The sequence below is a fragment of the Drosophila pseudoobscura genome, chromosome X (assembly GCF_009870125.1).
Source record: "Drosophila pseudoobscura strain MV-25-SWS-2005 chromosome X, UCI_Dpse_MV25, whole genome shotgun sequence".
Taxonomy (NCBI): Eukaryota; Metazoa; Arthropoda; class Insecta; order Diptera; family Drosophilidae; genus Drosophila; species Drosophila pseudoobscura.
The window spans coordinates 20894719-20909645 of NC_046683.1; the positions used below are offsets into that span (position 1 = coordinate 20894719).

The window sequence follows — 14927 nt, forward strand, 5'->3', positions numbered from 1 at the left end:
ATAATAATCATACGAAAATAGTTTCTTATCTGAAACATTCTGACATTCTGCAGCGAAAAGTATAGAGGAAACTGTCGATATGTACATGAGTGGTTGGGTTCCGTTGGGTTACACTCTACATATATTAAGAGAGCCGCCATGAAAATTACTTTATTCGTAACAGATTTCAAGACTCTCATTATAAACATATAATAAAATATCATAGCGCCAGCGTAGCTAATGCAGGGATGCTTAGTCCCCGATATGTTCCACGCTATCTCTGGCTTATAAGTGGAGTCATCGCTATCGTCAGCACTGGCCTGGCCATCGACCATCGATAGCAACAGCGATGCAGCCCTAATGCCCAAGACCAAGTCGAACGCTGGGTGCATTTTTGTTGTTATTAAAGCTCAGCTCGGATGTGGAATAACTTTTATTAGTATATTTAAACCGTTTAATTAAACGTATTGGAGCTGTGAAAGTGCAACAATTGTGAGTTAATGTTGAACAAAAAGCGAGACAAACTACAACTTTTCACTTGCGTTGGGAGAAGTTTTTTCCTCAGTTTTGTGTGTGTTTTACGATGCTGATTCGTAATTGTCTTCTTGTATACGTCGTGTACGCTCTTGCTCGCTCGCTCGCTCTTGGTCTTTGCTCTCCCAACGGCATCTCTATGGCCCGTACCCGTGTATGAGTGCTCTCGTGCGTGTGTGTTGTCTTGTGTTTGTGCCTGTACAAGCTGGTTGGAAAATAATTAAAGCAAATACAACTCCAATTTTTTGTTAGAATTTGGTTAATGCCATCATTAGAAACAAACGCAAAGAATACAACAAAAGAAAGTAGCTTGTCTGATTATTCGCCCCGTGGCCTTGCTTCGCCTTTGTGCGCAACTGCAGGTAATTGTCGCAACTCGTGTGTGAGAGAGAGTGACTCTGATAGAGCGAGGGAGAGGAGTAGAGATGAGAGTGGAGGTGGAAGTGGGAGAGAGACGGTGATGGAAAGACGGATGCGGCAACAGTGTTTTCTGCATCAAATCCGAATTTCGGCTGGAAACAGTTCAATGAAGTTACACCAAAATTGTTTGTACTCTATCTCTCTCTCTCTTTCTTTCTGTGCCCACCCCCCTAAGCTCTGTCACTGCCCCACCCGTTGCATATTCAACTGCACTTTCAGCCAGAACTACTATCGACTCCCTACCCCCGCCCTTGCCCCTGCCCCAATGGGCTGGTAAAGTGAATTGAGAAGCAAGAACAACAATAACCATAGACTGGGGTTCTGCTCGCTTCTGCTTTGTCGTTGTTATCGTAGGCCCTGCAGTTGTTCTTGTTGTTTTTGTTGTTGTTGTTGCTGTCGGGCAGCCCGGGAATGTAGATTGTACAGGAAATCTGTTGCTGGAACACTTCCATCTCTATGGGGGCCTGCAGCAGACAAGCAGCACCATCACCGCTGCCAGTCCAGTGTCTGTGTCTCCAATTTCGATTCTGCGTGCTGCACTTGCAGTTGGAGCACAACACAACACACACACATTTGCATACCCATACCCTCACACACACATACACGTGGAGGAGGTTTCGCTTGCAATAATTTGTAATGCCGGAAAAGCTCAATTAATGTTTAGAGTAGTACGAGTAGAGTAGTAGTAGGGGGGTAGTAGCTGGTGCTTATGTTTATTTGCATTGGGCTCTTGGCTTTACTTTCGCCCTCATTGCGCCCCCTCTTTTCGGCCCCTTCAATGTTTATTGAAGAGTGGTACACACCCACACGACTGCAGCCGCAGCAACAATTCGTATTTTTCGCCTTCATTCAGTAGCTGTTGTGGAGAGCTGGAGAGCGCGACCAGCAGGAAGGATAGAACAGGATAACAACAGCAACATCTGAAAATTAGGAGTGAGAGAAATGCACTAGCAACAACAACAACAAATCCACCCACATTGAGTGGATGCGGCTCAGCTCTCTCTCTCAGTTATCGGAGGCAGGCTCTCTTTGCTCTCTGGCACTCTGGCTCTCTGGCTCTCTCACTCTCTCTTTTGCTGTCTTGCGCTGTTTGTAGCAGTCAGCAGGCAGGCAGCAGACAGCAGCAGCAGCAGCCAGCAGAAGCAGCCGCCGCACCGCAGTCAAGCCAGGAAAAAGGATTTGTGCTGCAGACAGATTTTCCCATAGAAAAATGTTGTGAAATCCAGGTACTGGCTCGGTAATGGAGCATGGTCTAGGGCAAAAAAAAGATGCGGGGATTGCCAGCAAATGTGAAATCAAGCGATAATCATCTGCAGTTTGAAATCAATTTGGGCACATTTTCCGCTTTGCACTGGCAAAGACAACAAAAATGAAAAAGAAAAAATAAAGTCAGTTTTTCTTTTGTCACCGCAGAAGCCGCCAGGCTCTCTCTCTCTATGTATCTCTGTGCAGCAGAAATGTGTGTCGGGCGGGGGGTCCATCCGTGGATGTATCCGTAGCTGCGTAGTCAATCGTATCTTGTGGGTGAAACAAAAGTCTAGGGAAAATTGAAAATTGCAAAAATGAGAGGAGAATCCTCGACCAATATGCTGACTGCTCTCCTCTTTTTGCAGGTGCTTCAAGATGCGTCAGTTCAACATCTCGGTCATTGGACTATCCGGTACCGAAAAGGATCGCGGCCAGGTGGGTGTGGGCAAGTCATGCCTGTGCAACAGATTCATGCGGCCGATGGCCGACGACTACTTCATCGATCACATATCAGTGCTCAGCCAGAGCGACTTCAGCGGCAGGATCGTGAACAACGACCACTTCCTGTACTGGGGCGAGGTGCGCAAGACCACGGACGAGGGCGTCGAGTACAACTTCAATATCATCGAGCAGACCGAGTTCATGGATGACTCCACATTCCAGGCCTTCAAGGTGGGAAAAATGGATCCCTATTCGAAGCGCTGCACCGCCACCAAGGTCTTCTCGGCGGAGAAGCTCATGTACATATGCAAGAATCAGCTGGGCATCGAGAAGGAGTACGAGCAGAAGGTGATGCCCGATGGGCGGCTGAGCATCGACGGCTTCGTCGTGGTGTTTGACGTCAGTCCCGTGCCAAACCGCAGTGTGGAGAAGCAGGTGGAGTTCGTTCAGAATGTGATCGCCACCATTGTGAAGAACAAGAAGCCGCTTGTCCTGGTGACCACAAAGAACGACGACGCGTACGAGCTGTACGTGCGCGAGGCGGAGAAGATCAGCCAGCGGAAGGATTACAAGAGCACGGTGCAGTTGATCGAGACATCAGCCCACGAGAGCATCAACATCGATTTGGCCTTCCTCATGCTCGCCCAGATGATCGACAAGGTGAAGAATCGGGTGAAGATCATATCATACCAGGAGTCGGCCAAGTCACGCAAGGAGCTGCTGGACACCAGATCGGAGGCCGTCACACGGCTGATACGCAACCAGATCACTGACTACCACATCCTCTGGTCGCAGGGCTCAAAGATGCTCTCCCAGTACCGCGAGTGGAACGAGTTCTTGAACATATTCGGACACGAGGCCGGCCAGAAGCTCTTCCGCCGCCACATGAAGAAGCTGCGCGATGACCACCTCAACAAGAAGCTCCACCAGTATCTCGACAAGTTCGCCTTGGCCCTCGAGTACATGCTGCCGGACACCGGGGCCCTGAACATCAGCGATGACGATGCCTGGGAGTGTGCCCGGAACTATCTGCAGAACCACATCGAGTTTGAGCAGTACTTCTTTGAGTGTCCGCAGGCCTCCTGGACCGAGTTGGTCGACATGGACGAGGCCGAGGACGAGGCGCGCATCCCCTTCGATGTACTGGAGACCTCCGAGGCAGAGACAGTATTCCGCAATTATCTGAATTCCGTGCAGCAGGACAAGAAGAAGATCGGGTAAGTCTACCGAAGCAGAAATCCTGACGGTGCCGATACTCATCCTTCTCTTCCTGTCAATCCTCAGCTGGAAGCAGCAGTTCAAGATGCTACTGGAGGAGTCCGGCTTTGTCACGCCCGGCAAACAACTATCGGAGGTGCGCGTCCTGTTCATGGGTCGTGAGTGCTTCGAGGCCCTCTCCGAGCACGACTGCCAGCAGATCTACGACATCCATCAGGACGAGATCATCGAGAAAAGCAAACAGAACTTTGTCGAACTGCTCCTGGAGCACGCTCAGTACTTTCTGCAGTTCAAAAACGTGGACATTATTACGCAGGAGGATGTGCGTCAGATCACGGATGTCATCCAGGAAGACTCACGCTACAAGATGCTCGACCGCTTGGACCAGGAGCGGCGTGTCATGCTCGTCCAGCATCTGCGCTTCATCCACTGCCCCATTCGTGACCATTGCCCCTTTTTCAACAACTGTGTGGACAGCCTGATTGAGGAGGTTCTCTCCGACAAGTCGACCACAAGCAACCACAAGACTCCGGGGGGAGTCGGTGTAGGAGTTGGCGGTGGCGGTGGCGGCGGTGGCTGGAAGACGACTGGCAACGGCACCGATCGCACGCTCAATCTGCTGATCGTTGGATCGGAGCACCTGGCCAGCGATCTGCTCAACGACATCCGCATCTGCACGGGCAGCAAGGGCGAGTATATCTACGAGAATCAGACGTACTATCTAAACTATCGCATAGCCAACGGGGACATGGAGGCTTTCAAGGCCATCGATGTGTATTCGAGTGGTGAGTGGACAGGCCAGATCCTGCAGCTTCTTCTCCTCATTTCACTTCTCTCATGGGAGACCCTCCACTCCACTCTCTTTTTTGTAGGCCTCATCTGTGTGTACTCCAATCAGCAGTCGTTTGAAACGCTCAAGGACAACTTGGAACGGACGCTGCTCTGTAATTTGGAGCTGGAGGATAAGTTCGAGAATCTTCCCATTGTGCTGGTGTACCAGCCGCAAGACCTCAAGGAGAACGAGGTCGAGTATCTGCGCAGCGAGGGCATGCGTCTGTCGGAGATGCTGCACTGCGATTTCATCGACCACACGCAGAACCATCAGAAGTATGTCTACGATATTCTGAACATTGTCATCCTGTCGCTGAAGCTGACCGAGATGAAGAGCTACGATCCGTATCCCTCCAACCACACCGATCTCCGTATCCTGTGCTGCATCTTCTGCGGCGATCAGTACGATATCGAGAACATTGTCCAGCCGCTGGTCGCCGAATCGACGCTTGTGAAGGCCAGCGAGCACTCGATAATTGTCGATGTGTTCATTGGGGATGCCAAGCGGCGGGTCGAGTTCATACTCTCCTCCTACCATGGCACCAATCAATATCGGGATGAGCTCATCCACGGCTACATCTACTTTTACTCGGCGAAGCGTCGCTCATCCCTGGCCAACCTCAGGTAAAAGAACTAAGCGGATAGGGATCTTTGCAAGCGCTCCCTCTTACTAATTTATGGGTTACGTTGACAGCATTTTGGCCGCCCAGAATGCCAACATTCCGTTGCAGATCATTGCGGTGACGGAGAGCGGAGGAGTCAATGCGTTCTTCAACAGCGATATCTGTCAGTTTCTCATTACCGAAGGAAATGCCGTGGCCGATCGTTTCAAGGGGAGCTTCATGACATTCTCAGCGGATCAGTATGTTAAATGTAAGTGCATCCAATCCCAATCCGCCAGTCCCTGCCAATCCATAAACGGTCGGATCAATCCTTGATCAAGTCGAATGCTGAATGTTGATCTGTTTTTGCAGTTGCATTCTATAATCCATTCCTGAAGACCTCCTGGGACAACAAGTACGAGGTGGAGAATCTGCATGTGGAGGAGTCAATTACTTTAGATTCGGGGGAGGGCACGCTGGAGAGCTCGGTGAACCAGATGCCGCGCCCACCTCCCCGCCACGAGAGCTATATGCTGTCGAACACATTGGGCACCGATGGTTCCGGCAGCGAGAATTACGAAATGCTTCCTACCCGATCTCTCAACTCATTAAATGGTAAGACAGAGGGCCAGAGAAGGAAGAGACAACGCGCCAAACATAACAGATGCCTCCTTCATGTATTGTTTTGTTTTATATCGCATGTTCCGCAGAAGAAAGAGATATATCATTAGATGAAATCTACGACGAAAACAACGAAAAGCCCAAGCACCTGCACCAAAGTAAGTTCCATGCTGGCGGTCACTGAAAACCAAACCAAACCAAACCAAACCATCTACCCACCCACCCAAAAGAATAAAATACTCTGACCAAGCGAAACCCAAAACCAAACCTCAAGCAAAAACCAATCCAAAAACCTCAAACCAAGCAAACACCGATTCAGAATATTCGTGCGCCATAAAACACCAATTCAAAATACAATATACAAATATAATAATAATAATAATAATAATAACTAGCATTCGTACCAACCCGCCTCTACCTACCTACCTACATACATACATATATATAAATATATATGTATATATAAATATATATATATATATATATATATATATATATATATATATATATATATATATATATATATATATATATAAATAAATATATATATAAATATATATGTATATATAAATCATATATATACAGTCAGCACAACATTTATTCGGACACTCGTCTATGTCAACTTTCTTTATAAATAACTTGAAAAGTATTTAAGTTTGACAAAAAATTTTTATTTCATTATGAACATGGATATTATTACTACTAATTTCAAAACAAAAAACAAAAAAAAACTTCTTTGGCGTATCAAAAAAAATTAAAAGTATCAAAAAAGCCACTTTTTTACGCACAACAATTATTCGGACACTTTATATTTTGTACGAAAAAAACTTATTGTCCCCAATTTTTTCTGATTTCAATATTTGGTGGGGCCGCCATTAGCTTCAATAACAGCTTTTAGACGTCGGGGCATACTTTTTACCAAATGATTGGTTTCATTTGGATCAATTTTCTCCAATTTCGTCATCAGACCCGTTTTAAGGATTTCCTTGGAGGAAATTTTATGTTTCCTAATTTTTTTTTCTAGCAAATCCCAAACATGCTCTATGGCGTTCAGATCTGGTGACTACGGCGGCGTTTTTAACTGCTTGCACTGATACAACGACCATTCTTGGACCAAAAACGAGGTATTTTTGGGGTCATTGTCTTGTTGAAACAAGAAATGCATCGCTTTAAGACCCAATTTTTCGACACTCGCCATTGAATTGTCAGTCAAAATTTTCTTGTAGATGTGTTTGTCCATCTTGGTCTCAATCAACACCATTTGCCCAGGTCCAGCTGCTGCTATACACCCCCAAACCCTTACATTTCCACCGACATGCTTCACTGTTGGTATGAGGTCTTTCTCTTTCATGGCTTGATTATCCTTTCTCCATACTTTGGATGGTCCATCATGTCCGAATATATTATATTTAGACTCCTCATTAAATATAACACTCTCCAAAAAAGAATCTGGCTTATTTAAGTGAAGTTTTGCGAACTCCAATCTTTTTTTTTTGTTCACATCGGAAATGAAGTGAAGCATGTCGGTGGAAATGTAAGGGTTTGGGGGTGTATAGCAGCAGCTGGACCTGGGCAAATGGTGTTGATTGAGACCAAGATGGACAAACACATCTACAAGAAAATTTTGACTGACAATTCAATGGCGAGTGTCGAAAAATTGGGTCTTAAAGCGATGCATTTCTTGTTTCAACAAGACAATGACCCCAAAAATACCTCGTTTTTGGTCCAAGAATGGTCGTTGTATCAGTGCAAGCAGTTAAAAACGCCGCCGTAGTCACCAGATCTGAACGCCATAGAGCATGTTTGGGATTTGCTAGAAAAAAAAATTAGGAAACATAAAATTTCCTCCAAGGAAATCCTTAAAACGGGTCTGATGACGAAATTGGAGAAAATTGATCCAAATGAAACCAATCATTTGGTAAAAAGTATGCCCCGACGTCTAAAAGCTGTTATTGAAGCTAATGGCGGCCCCACCAAATATTGAAATCAGAAAAAATTGGGGACAATAAGTTTTTTTCGTACAAAATATAAAGTGTCCGAATAATTGTTGTGCGTAAAAAAGTGGCTTTTTTGATACTTTTAATTTTTTTTGATACGCCAAAGAAGTTTTTTTTTGTTTTTTGTTTTGAAATTAGTAGTAATAATATCCATGTTCATAATGAAATAAAAATTTTTTGTCAAACTTAAATACTTTTCAAGTTATTTATAAAGAAAGTTGACATAGACGAGTGTCCGAATAAATGTTGTGCTGACTGTATATATCATATACATATGTATAGATCATATATATTATATATTCATTCATTCATTCATTCATTCATTCATTCCATTGCCATTTCCATTGCCATTGCCATTTCTCATTCTCGCCAAAAATACATAAGTGCGCCATATACTCCATATATACTATATATACAATATATACTATAATCTATAATGATTAATGATGATAATTATGAATTAATTAATTAACGATTAATCTTAACCAACTTTTTATCGATTTATCTCTGTGTGTGTGTCATTGTTGTTGTCATTTTTTTGCCCATTGCAAATCGAAATTATTTGCTCAAACGAAACGAAACAAAACAAAACAAAAAATACTCGAATCAAAAAAAAAAAAAAAACAAACGAAAACTATATAAGGATTCCAGATATTCCCTCCTCCAACAACTCCTCCAGAGCCAGCCCCTCCAGATCATCAGCTCATTACATGCACATATAAGAGTCAATTCGTTTCGGCTTCAGAATCAAGTTTGGAAGAAATAACATGTAATCTAACTATTTGAATATATTTCACCCTATTTATTCCTATTCCACCTATAGTTTTTTGTTCTCTCTATCTCTCTCTCTCTCTCTCTCTCTCTCCCTCCCTCTCTCTTGGTCTGTGTGTCTCTCTCTATCTATGTTTTCTATCCTTTAGACTTTTTTTGTTATTGATCTTGTCTTCACTCAATAAAAACACCAACAAAATGTCACCAACTCCCAGTATTCCGCTCCACATCCAGCCCCACATCCTCAGAGGAGATTCCCCTGATGCCCCAAGAAAGATCTGGATAGCGATACCCCTTGCGGATGAAGATCTGTCATATAACATCGATTTTTGGACAAAAGATAAGCTTCGTCGCCTTTGAGCGCGACACGCGAAGCCGTGTAGGAATGATTCCCTACAAAATCTCACTATGTCCTTTTACACTGTAGAAAGTGGAACCGATCCTATATCGATCTAGTATTTTTCCCAGAAGATAAAGAAGTAATAATTTTAATAAATGAGAAACCAAAAATTATGGTTTAGCAGGATGCTCTTATGTGAAGAGTTGTTTCGAACCATTTTTGAACTCGATGGAATCCAGTGTTAGCTTTGGCCAAAAAACACCGCAAGGGCCAGGTGGAAAATCTCCATTCTTCCTTCCTTACTTCCTTCCTTGTCCTTTAGCAATCAATGCTCTCCCTAGAGTTTCCCATTTCCTCTTATTAGCTATTGTTTATTTGGGTTTTTTGGGTTATTTCTTTCTGTTTCGGTTGATCCTTGATTTTTTTGGGCCGCGGGCTGTCTGATATATACATCTATATCTATGTACATACTATATAAACCATGTATCTATAATCCCACAAACCCCGACACCACTCCACTCCACTCCACCCCAACCCAGCCGACCCCCAAACATCGATCGGAATCGAATATTGTACAAAAGTTTTTCGTTTGTTTGCTGTTCTCGTTCTTGTTATACTTTTGCTTTGCCCTCTCTTTGCTCTCCCCCTCTCTCTCTCCCTCTGTTTTTGTGGAAGCTTCTTCATCCATCTGCAGCGCTGTGTCAAACCGAGACTGATCTGGTTTCTCCCTTCTGGTTCTCGTTTCTCTTTCTCCCATAAACTTATGCACACACACACACATATAAGCAGCGGACGTCAGCGGGTCTAAGGATTCATTGGCCACCCACGATGCAGGTTAATCTCTTAATGCTCCTCCACTCCTCTCCAGAATGCATCAGCATGCACCTCCCATAGATTTACCCCAGCTAGCTGCCTGAATCCCCCCGCCCCCCACTCCTGCTCCTGCACCTGCACGCAGTTTGCTCCGCTAGACTCCCTCCCATCACCACCACCACCACCACCACCACCATACCCCTCAAATTTAGCTGTAGATGGACTGCTCCTCCCTCTGATGAGGAACGATGAAGCGGGGAAGAGCCGAACGAACCCCTCTCTCTTAGGCCTGCCTAATCCGATCTCCCACTCTCTTTCCAAATCAGAATGGCTGGAGGACAAGAGCGATGGGCGACGCAACATGAACAAGAACTCGATTTGGAACAACTTCAGTGGCTCCACACACGCCTACACCACGGGCCGGCGGCACATTGACTCCAATCTGAACAAGATCCGTCCGAAGGGTCCCAGCCAAACGCTGAAGGTAGGCGAGGCGCCTAGTCGCAACTGCCCGGCTATGAGCTCCTCCACCTTCACATTGCCCACACAGCCGCCGGGCAAGCTGAACATGAAGAACTTCCAGCTGGTCAGCGAGGCAGTGGCCAAGATGAACTTCACGGGCTCCGGCTCCGGGTCGGGCTCTGGCTCCGGCTCTGGGTCGGGCACTGGCCTGGGCCTGTGCACCGGCAGTGGAAGCATGGCCGACTCGTATCTGGGCGACTGCGAGCCTGTGGGAAAGGATGGCAAGCGGTATGATCACGCCCAATTGGATGGAGAGGACGAGGACTCCGAGGAACTGGCCGAGTACGAGCAGATATATGAAAACGAAGGTAGGATCGATAGGATCGGGAGGATTTGGACCTCACCTCAAGCACGGGATCTCAATCATCTACCCGAAAAAACTCGAATCTCAGCTCACCCTCAAATCACTCGCTACCGCTACCACTACCACTACCGCACCCGATCCCGCACCCGCACCCGCACCCGCGATCCCTCCACACTCTGTTCACTGTTTACTCTCCCCCAGGCAGGGCATCCTTGCATATCCTTGAAACCCAACTCAACATTCCCAGCTGACCACAGAATCATTTTCTCTGCTTATTATCCCTACCATCCACAGACTGCACCGAGTCGGACAGCTGCGCCAGCTCCACAGAGCGACGGGTGCGCCAGCAGAATGCCTATTTCAAGGCCAGCAGCAAGGCAAGCAAGGCCAGTGCCAAGAAGCAGAAGAAGAAGAAGGTGGCCATACCCGTGCAGACACCGAGAGTGCCGCCCTTTGGCTCGTATGTGAGTCCGCCGGAGATTCCGCTGCACTATCAGCGCATGGCCATCGTCGGGGCAGGTGAGAAAAGTATGTGTCGTGTTTGTGTCGTTTGTGGTGTTTCGTGTGGCACCCAATCCTCCTCCTATACTTTGATCCTGCTCCTACTCTTGCTCCTTACATACTTCCTTCGCTTGGGTTTGTAATTGGATATCTGCTGTTTCTGTTTCTCTCTGCCCTCTGCCCACTCTTCGACTCACGCCTTCACTGAGTCATGCCCCCACTCATCATGTCTTGCTTCCCCTCACCCTCTTCCATCCACAGAGAAAACAGAGGCTGGTGTTCCGGAATTCATGAAGAGCGACAAATCCCCAGAGGTAAGCTCAAGTCCATACTATCGATCATAGATCTTTATCTGACTCTTTTGCATTGCGTTTAGTATTCCATGGTGCCAGAACTGACGGCAGCTGGGATCTTTGGCGCTGAGAATCTGCCCGAGTACAACATGAATGCCAAATGCCTGAAGGACTTTGAGAAGCTCGAGAAGAGGCGCATCAAGGAGGAGGCGGCACGCCTGCGTAAGCTGCAGGAGAAGGAGAAGGAGCAGGAGAAGAAGCTCAAACGGAAGCTCAAGCAGAATGCCAAGGGACTGGCCGAGTCCGTGGAGGCGCAGTTCGGGAAGCTAATGATCAGCTCCGAACAGGGCGAGATACCCATTTTCCTCAACAAGTGCGTGGAGTTTATCGAGAAGGAGGGACTCGACTCGGAGGGCATCTATCGGGTGCCGGGCAGCCGGGCGCATGTGGATATGCTCTTCCAGCGTTTCGAAGAGGGTAAGAGGAGGAGTATCCAAACCTTCGTCAGTGATGTATTTATTGTTTTTTTAATTTTTTTCATGCCAATTCAGATGTCAACACCGTCATCGATGTTCTGGACATACCCGTCAATGCCGTTGCTACGGCGCTGAAGGACTTCTTCTCGAAACGCCTGCCGCCTTTGTTTAGTAAGGACATCATCAAGGAGCTGGAAGAGATTGCTGGTGAGCATAGGACATATGACCCAATCTTGTCCCAATCTCACGCGCCTTTTCGCCTCGTTTCAGGCTCTCGTGGAGTGGGAGTGGGCTCCTCCAAGTTGAACGTGGAGGTGAAAACGGATCGTAGCTGCCGCTTGATAGCTTTAAAATCGCTGCTCCAGAAGCTGCCCCCCATCAATTTTGCCATACTCAAATACATATTCCAGCACTTTGTGCAGTAAGTGATGGCAACCATTGGCTTCGCCTACAGGCAGATGCCTCATTCATCAGTTGTTAATCTCTCAATCCTTGCAGCGTCTCCGACAACTCCAAGCTAAACAGCATGGACAGCAAGAACCTGGCCATCTGCTGGTGGCCCACCTTGATACCCATCGACTTCACCGACATGGGCCACTTCGAGCAGCTGCGGCCCTACCTCGAGGACATTGTCCAGACGATGATCGACCAGTTCCCCTATTTATTCTGCGGCAAGGATGCGTTCGTAATGGTCTAGATATTGGACCCACAACAACAACAGATCATAGATAGACTCAATGTTCGCGTGCGTGTTGTGTGCGGTGTGTGTGCGGTGTGTGTGTGTGTGTGTGTGAGGAGTGTGCCATGTGTGTGTAAGTGTGTGAAACATGGATAGATGTGAAAGAGATAGAGCCATAGCTTGGAAGGATAGGAAAGGAAGAAAGAAATAGAAGGCAGCCCATCGATCGATCGATTCATTTTGTGGAGTAGTAGGAGTCTAAGAGCAGGCGCGTAATGATGAATACTATATATATACATACTTCATATATACGATGATGATATTATCTGTGTTTTTTTTTTTTTTATATCTATGTGTGCGAGTGTATCTGTGTTTGCATCTGTAGCTGTATCTGCATGTGTAAAGTATTTGGGGAACGTGGGGAGAATAAGTGAACACTTGGCTAAGTAGGGTATATGTATATTTATTTTTTATATACTTGCATATATGTATACACACATACATATATGTCTATATGTCTACATTTATGTATGTGTATGTATATATATATATATATAAATGTGCTATATATATGTATATGCATGTAACTTATATATTTTATGTACATCAGAATACATATACAACGTGTGTATTTGTGTACACACAAATATATATATGTATATTATATATATATATTTTGTATATCCAATGGCTTTGTTGTGTTTCCGTGATATATGTAAGCGCGCGTCAAGTGTTTTCTCTGTGTGTCCATTGTCGTTGAATCCATTGAGTGAGAGACACCCTCATCCACCCTCCTTCCAGAGATCTAGTGGGACTGTGGCAGGGGGCTACAGCGCCAACGACAACGCACAACTAATATAAAATAAAATACAATTTAAAACAAAAAACAGAGATCAAGTAATGAAGAAACAAACAAACAAACACACAAACAAAAAAAAAACGAAAAACTGCGGGAAAAGGATTAATACAATTTACTGTATATCTTTGTGTATGCTATAACTGTAACTGTAACTGTAACTGTAACTGTAATTGTGTCTCGTAACTCTTACTGTAACTATAACTGTAGCTTAAATTGTATGTTCAAATGACCCAGATCAAGATCGAGTCAACACCAATTTCCACAGTACGTGCATACACAGAACATTTAATGAGAACGCTAGATATCTAGATATGTCTACAATTAAAGCTATATATCTACTATATCCATATGTATTGTGCGTATGTATTATATTTATACATAATATTATAAGTGGGAGAAGTAAGAATGTTGACGAAAAGCAAAGCCAGAGGATCTATGGATCTGAATCCCGCCATTCAGATCAGGCTCAGAAGCAGATGGCGAAGATCCGGACAAAATCTAATATACGAGCTAAACTAAATGTGCATCTCAGTGTGTGTGTGTGCGTGTGCGTGTGTCTGCGCGTATGTATGTGTTCCACTATGCATGTATGTGTTATCCAATTAGACGTAACCCTAGATATATGTATACCCATATATGTATATGATAATGCCGATTCTGATAATTACCGCGTAAAGCTAATGAAATCTCCAACAACTGGAAGCCTCCCCCGTCCCCACCCTCAAAACAAGGAAAAACCCACAAAACAAAAACAAAAATCTGTAACACACACTCCAATCTCTCCACTCTACTACACTGATTGTCTAAACGATATTCGCATTAGCCGGGCATTTAACCCTACATACATACATACATACATACATACATATATGTAATACATACTCCATACTCTCTCTATATCTTTCTCTCTCTCTCTCGGCTAAGTAATTGTGTGTGGGTGTGTGTGTGTAATGTTCCAAAATTAGCGAAACAACAAATTATACAACAATGCATACATATATTTTAACTATCGATGCGCTGCACGAGGGGCAGGAGGAGTGCAAGCATCACGATGGATGGGGCGAAGAAAACAAAAATTGTAGACAACATAAGCCTAAGTGTTATTTCTTGTAATTGAGCATTAATTTTTTTATATAAAACGAAAAACTTAAATATGTAATTATATATACGTGTGTATTGTATCTTGTGTCTGAACGGACCTCAAACTTAAACAAAAAAACAAAACAAAACAAAAAAACGAGAGAGAAGAAGTGGAAACAAAGCAAAGGAAAAGGCTCAAAAAATGGAAGAAATGGAAAACGAGATGAAATCTGTTGCCAAAAACAGAGAGAGGAGGAGAAGAGACGTCAGAGGATGAAGAGGAATAAACAATTAACCATTATATAGTATAATTTGTATAGATGTGTGTCTATTGCATTATTTGTACACGTACATATATATACCGTCTATGTATTAACGTATATATGTGTATGCATTTA

At 44.9% G+C, this 14927-nt stretch overlaps 1 protein-coding gene and 1 long non-coding RNA gene across 10 annotated transcripts; one reads left to right on the forward strand and one right to left on the reverse strand.

Moving 5' to 3' along the window:
- Positions 1-82: 82 nt before the first annotated feature.
- On the reverse strand, positions 83-599 carry LOC26533327 (uncharacterized). The gene is made up of 2 exons (XR_001452492.2): positions 511-599; positions 83-452 (listed from the first exon to the last, which is right to left on the reverse strand). It is a non-coding gene; the product is annotated as an uncharacterized lncRNA (long non-coding RNA).
- Positions 337-13079, forward strand: RhoGAPp190 (Rho GTPase-activating protein 190). 9 transcript variants are annotated; one of them, XM_015185497.2, is made up of 16 exons: positions 337-471; positions 2547-3839; positions 3907-4625; positions 4713-5295; positions 5366-5544; positions 5646-5888; positions 5984-6052; positions 8535-8660; positions 9792-9836; positions 10142-10645; positions 10936-11169; positions 11404-11456; positions 11519-11912; positions 11987-12118; positions 12182-12332; positions 12410-13079. In XM_015185497.2, the coding sequence occupies exons 2-16, from the start codon at positions 2557-2559 to the stop codon at positions 12606-12608; spliced, it is 4914 nt and encodes a 1637-aa protein (XP_015040983.2). In that variant the 5' UTR covers positions 337-471; positions 2547-2556; the 3' UTR covers positions 12609-13079. The 9 variants fall into 9 exon arrangements, with proteins under 9 accessions (XP_015040983.2, XP_033238719.1, XP_033238720.1 ...); XM_033382828.1 differs by having other exon boundaries at positions 10936-11160; XM_015185504.2 differs by lacking the exon at positions 337-471 and adding an exon at positions 741-875.
- Positions 13080-14927: the final 1848 nt, after the last annotated feature.